Below are 5,886 nucleotides of genomic sequence, written 5' to 3' on the forward strand. Positions count from 1 at the left end.
GGGATGACCAGGGATGTTCTCTGTTTAGTGAGTCCTCCAGATCAGAGGCAGTAGGGATGACCAGGGATGTTCTCTGTTTAGTGAGTCCTCCAGATCAGAGGCAGTAGGGATGACCAGGGATGTACTCTGTTTAGTGAGTCCTCCAGATCAGAGGCAGTAGGGATGACCAGGGATATTCTCTGTTTAGTGAGTCCACCAGATCAGAGGCAGTAGGGATGACCAGGGATGTTCTCTGTTTAGTGAGTCCACAAGATCAGAGGCAGTAGGGATGACCAGGGATGTTCTCTGTTTAGTGAGTCCTCCAGATCAGAGACAGTAGGGACAACCAGGGATGTTCTCTGTCATCAACCCCACCAACAGGCACCCGTCACCAACACCACCAACTGGCCCCTGTCACAAACCCCACCAACTGGCCTCCGTCACCAACCCCACCAACAGGCCCCCGTCACCAAACGCCTGTCACCAACACCACCAACTGGCCCCTGTCACAAACCCCACCAACAGGCCCCCGTCACCAAACGCCTGTCACCAACACCACCAACTGGCCCCCGTCACAAACCCCACCAACTAGCCCCCATCACCAACGCCTGTCACCAACCCCACCAACTGGCCCCCGTCACAAACCCCACCAACTAGCCCCCATCACCAACGCCTGTCACCAACCCCACCAACTGGCCCCCGGCATAAACCCCACCAACTGGCCCCCGTCACAAACCCCACCAACTGGCCCCTGTCACCAACCCCACCAACTGGCCTCTGTAAATAAAAAACACCAACTGGCCCCCATCACCAAACCCACCAACTGGCCCCTGTGAAAAAACCCACCAACTGGCCGCCGTCACCAACCCCACCAACTGGCCCCTGTCACCAACGTCTGTCACCAACCCCACCAACTGGCCCCCGTCACCAACCCCACCAACTGGCACCTGTGAAAAACCCCACCAACTGGCCCCCGTCACCGACCCCACCAACTGGCCCCTGTCACCAACCACACCAACAGTCCTCCGTCACCAACCCCACCAACTGTCCTCTGTCACCAACCCCACCAACTGTCCTCCGTCACCAACCCCACCAACTGTCCTCCGTCACCAACCCCACCAACTGTCCTCCGTCACCAACCCCACCAACTGTCCTCCGTCACCAACCCCACCAACTGGCCTCCGTCACCAACCCCACCAACTGGCCTCCATCACCAACCCCACCAACTGTCCTCCGTCACCAACCCCACCAACTGTCCTCCGTCACCAACCCCACCAACTGTCCTCCGTCACCAACCCCACCAACTGTCCTCCGTCACCAACCCCACCAACAGGCCGCCGTCACCAACCCCACCAACTGTCCTCCGTCACCAACTGTCCTCCGTCACCAACCCCACCAACTGTCCTCCGACACCAACCCCACCAACTGTCCTCCGTCACCAACCCCACCAACTGTCCTCCGTCACCAACCCCACCAACAGGCCGCCGTCACCAACCCCACCAACTGGCCTCCGTCATCAACCACACCAACTGTCCTCCGTCACCAACCCCACCAACTGGCCTCCGTCACCAACCCCACCAACTGTCCTCCGTCACCAACCCCACCAACAGGCCGCCGTCACCAACCCCACCAACTGGCCTCCGTCATCAACCACACCAACTGTCCTCCGTCACCAACCCCACCAACTGGCCTCCGTCACCAACCCCACCAACTGTCCTCCGTCACCAACCCCACCAACTGTCCTCCGTCACCAACCCCACCAACTGTCCTCCGTCACCAACCCCACCAACTGTCCTCCGTCACCAACCCCACCAACAGGCCGCCGTCACCAACCCCACCAACTGTCCTCCGTCACCAACTGTCCTCCGTCACCAACCCCACCAACTGTCCTCCGACACCAACCCCACCAACTGTCCTCCATCACCAACCCCACCAACCCACCAACCCCACCAACTGGCCGCCGTCACCAACCCCACCAACTGTCCTCCGACACCAACCCCACCAACTGTCCTCCGTCACCAACCCCACCAACTGTCCTCCGTCACCAACCCCACCAACTGTCCTCCATCACCAACCCCACCAACTGTCCTCCGTCACCAACCCCACCAACTGTCCTCCGTCACCAACCCCACCAACTGTCCTCCATCACCAACCCCACCAACAGGCCGCCGTCACCAACCCCACCAACTGTCCTCCGTCACCAACTGTCCTTCGTCACCAACCCCACCAACTGTCCTCCGTCACCAACCCCACCAACTGTCCTCCGTCACCAACCCCACCAACTGTCCTCCGTCACCAACCCCACCAACTGTCCTCCGTCACCAACCCCACCAACTGTCCTCCGACACCAACCCCACCAACTGTCCTCCGTCACCAACCCCACCAACTGTCCTCCGTCACCAACTGTCCTCCGTCACCAACCCCACCAACTGTCCTCCGTCACCAACCCCACCAACTGTCCTCCGTCACCAACCCCACCAACAGGCCGCCGTCACCAACCCCACCAACTGTCCTCCGTCACCAACTGTCCTCCGTCACCAACCCCACCAACTGTCCTCCGACACCAACCCCACCAACTGTCCTCTGTCACCAACCCCACCAACTGTCCTCCGTCACCAACCCCACCAACAGGCCGCCGTCACCAACCCCACCAACTGTCCTCCGACACCAACCCCACCAACTGTCCTCCGTCACCAACCCCACCAACTGTCCTCCGTCACCAACCCCACCAACTGTCCTCCGACACCAACCCCACCAACTGTCCTCCGTCACCAACCCCACCAACTGTCCTCCGTCACCAACCCCACCAACTGTCCTCCGTCACCAACCCCACCAACAGGCCGCCGTCACCAACCCCACCAACTGTCCTCCGTCACCAACTGTCCTCCGTCACCAACCCCACCAACTGTCCTCCGACACCAACCCCACCAACTGTCCTCCGTCACCAACCCCACCAACTGTCCTCCGTCACCAACTGTCCTCCGTCACCAACCCCACCAACTGTCCTCCGACACCAACCCCACCAACTGTCCTCCGTCACCAACCCCACCAACTGTCCTCCGTCACCAACCCCACCAACTGTCCTCTGTCACCAACCCCACCAACTGTCCTCCGACACCAACCCCACCAACTGTCCTCCGTCACCAACCCCACCAACTGTCCTCCGTCACCAACTGTCCTCCGTCACCAACCCCACCAACTGTCCTCCGACACCAACCCCACCAACTGTCCTCCGTCACCAACCCCACCAACTGTCCTCCGTCACCAACCCCACCAACTGTCCTCCGTCACCAACCCCACCAACTGTCCTCCGACACCAACCCCACCAACTGTCCTCCGTCACCAACCCCACCAACTGTCCTCCGTCACCAACCCCACCAACTGTCCTCCGTCACCAACTCCACCAACTGTCCTCCGTCACCAACCCTACTAATTTTGCCATGGAGTGGAGAACAAAGTGAGCTGTTTGAAGTTTTTCATTTGATATCTGAGTGTCAACGATCAGCGAAATCAATGGGGGCCGCCGGGCGGTAATTCAATCATGATTACTACAAGTTTAGATAGCTGGCCACTAGACTAACTTAGCGATGTAAAAACAATGCAGCTGACGTGGCTAATTGAGTGACTATCAGTGACTGACATAACGGCAGAAAACGGTCGATGAGTAACCAAATTTAGAAATGACACCTTGTGTTTTCTACTATTCCAACTCACAACAGTAAGTTGAGACCACCGACGACTGAGTAAGAAAACACACACATACACTTGGCCATGTTCTGTTATAATCTCCACCCGGCCATCCCACATATGCTCTCTCTAATTCTCTCTTTCTTTCTCTCTCTCAGAGGACCTGAGCCCTAGGACCATGCCCCAGGACTACCTGACATGATGACTCCTTGCTGTCCCCAGTCCACCTGACCGTGCTGCTGCTCCAGTTTCAACTGTTCTGCCTTATTATTCTTCGACCATGCTGGTAATTTATGAACATTTGAACATCTTGGCCATGTTCTGTTATAATCTCCACCCGGCACAGCCAGAAGAGGACTGGCCACCCCACATAGCCTGGTTCCTCTCTAGGTTTCTTCCTAGGTTTTGGCCTTTCTAGGGAGTTTTTCCTAGCCACCGTGCTTCTACACCTGCATTGCTTGCTGTTTGGGGTTTTAGGCTGGGTTTCTGTACAGCACTTTGAGATATCAGCTGATGTACGAAGAGCTATATAAATACATTTGATTTGATTTGATTTGACATACACACAATTAAAGTCATAGGCAGTATTTCCAATATGTTCAATAAGGCAGTAAATGTACAACCGACCATCAACACTAGAAGGCAGCAAAGAGCCACATGATGTTAAAACATTATCACCAATCATTTCCAATCTGGTGTGTGCTTGTGTGTGAGTTTCTGTGTGACCTAGGTATCCTATTTTCAGATCTTTGTCAACTCCTTACCTCCTTAGCTCCTTACCTCTGTCTCGGGAAACAAGAAAGACCTAAGAGGCTAAAAGAAAGAAAGAGAGAACCAACCTCCTTTTTGTCTTACTGTCACAGCTGACTATACTACCATGTCCCAGCTCCACTATGTCCATGTTTCCACGTTATTAAGGGCCTGTCAGAGGTGCTACCATGTCCCAAATCCACTAGGTCCACGTTGTCAGGGGCAACCACTGGAAGAAAGGAACTAGCATACCAGTATCAACGGTGTGTAGCCTACAGTATATCTACCATTGGCGCCAGGGACAGAGAGAGACGGAGAAGGGGAGAGAGAGAGACACAGACAGACAGACAGACAGACAGACAGACACAGACAGACAGAGAGACAGACAGACAGACAGAGAGAGAGACACAGACAGATAGATAGAGAAGGGGAGAGAGAGAGAGAGAGATGGAGAAAGAGAGAGAGAGAGAGAGAGAGAGAGAGAGAGAGAGAGAGACACAGACAGACAGACAGAGAGAGATAGAGAAGGGGAGAGAGAGAGAGAGAGAGAGAGAGAGAAGAGAGAGAGAGAGAGAGAGAGAGAGAGAGAGAGAGAGAGAGAGAGAGAGAGAGAGAGACTGAGAAGGGGAGAGAGAGAGACGGAGAAGGGGAGAGAGAGAGAGACGGAGAAGGGGAGAGAGAGAGAGAGAGAGAGAGAGAGAGAGAGACGGAGAAGGGGAGAGAGAGAGAGACAGAGAGAGAGAGAGAGAGACGGAGAAGGGGAGAGAGAGAGAAAGAGAGAAAGACGGAGAAGGGGAGAGAGAGAGAGGAGAGAGAGACACAGACAGACAGACAGAGAGAGAGACACAGACAGACAGACAGAGAGGGATAGAGAGAGAGAGAGATGGAGAGAGAGAGAGAGAGAGAGAGAGAGAGAGAGAGAGAGAGAGAGAGAGAGAGAGAGAGACTGAGAAGGGGAGAGAGAGAGACGGAGAACGGGAGAGAGAGAGAGACGGAGAAGGGGAGAGAGAGAGAGAGAGAGAGAGAGAGAGAGAGAGAGAGAGAGACGGAGAAGGGGAGAGAGAGAGAGACAGAGAGAGAGAGAGAGAGACGGAGAAGGGGAGAGAGAGAGAAAGAGAGAAAGACGGAGAAGGGGAGAGAGAGAGAGGAGAGAGAGACACAGACAGACAGACAGAGAGAGAGACACAGACAGACAGACAGAGAGGGATAGAGAGAGAGAGAGATGGAGAAAGAGAGAGAGAGAGAGAGAGAGAGAGAGAGAGAGAGAGAGAGAGACGGAGAAGGGGAGAGAGAGAGAGAGAGAGACTGAGAAGGGGAGAGAGAGAGAGAGAGAGAGAGACTGAGAAGGGGAGAGAGAGAGAGAGAGACGGAGAAGGTCTTCAACAAAACATGAATATTCTGGAGCAATATTGCCATAATTGGGCCCTGGCAGTAAATTTCCCAAAAACTAAAATCATGATTCTCCAAAAA

General features: G+C 55.1%; 1 protein-coding gene across 1 annotated transcript; it reads left to right on the top strand.

The window, feature by feature from the left end:
- The first annotated feature begins 331 nt into the window (after window positions 1-331).
- LOC139417039 (uncharacterized) lies at window positions 332-4,438 on the top strand. Its single transcript, XM_071166274.1, has 3 exons — window positions 332-550; window positions 1,313-1,993; window positions 4,412-4,438. The coding sequence occupies exons 1-3, from the start codon at window positions 332-334 to the stop codon at window positions 4,436-4,438; spliced, it is 927 nt and encodes a 308-aa protein (XP_071022375.1).
- Window positions 4,439-5,886: the final 1,448 nt, after the last annotated feature.

This window comes from Oncorhynchus clarkii, chromosome 9, assembly GCF_045791955.1.
Source record: "Oncorhynchus clarkii lewisi isolate Uvic-CL-2024 chromosome 9, UVic_Ocla_1.0, whole genome shotgun sequence".
NCBI classification, from domain to species: Eukaryota; Metazoa; Chordata; class Actinopteri; order Salmoniformes; family Salmonidae; genus Oncorhynchus; species Oncorhynchus clarkii.

Excerpts from the sequence above, each read along its gene's own strand:
- LOC139417039 (XM_071166274.1), top strand. The coding sequence starts at position 332 with ATGTTCTCTGTCATCAACCCCACCAACAGGCACCCGTCACCAACACCA. Across the intron at positions 551-1,312 it reads AACACCACCAACTGGCCCCC|GCCGCCGTCACCAACCCCAC; the intron begins GTCACAAACCCC and ends CCCCACCAACAG. Across the intron at positions 1,994-4,411 it reads AACCCCACCAACTGTCCTCC|ATCTTTGTCAACTCCTTACC; the intron begins GTCACCAACCCC and ends TCCTATTTTCAG.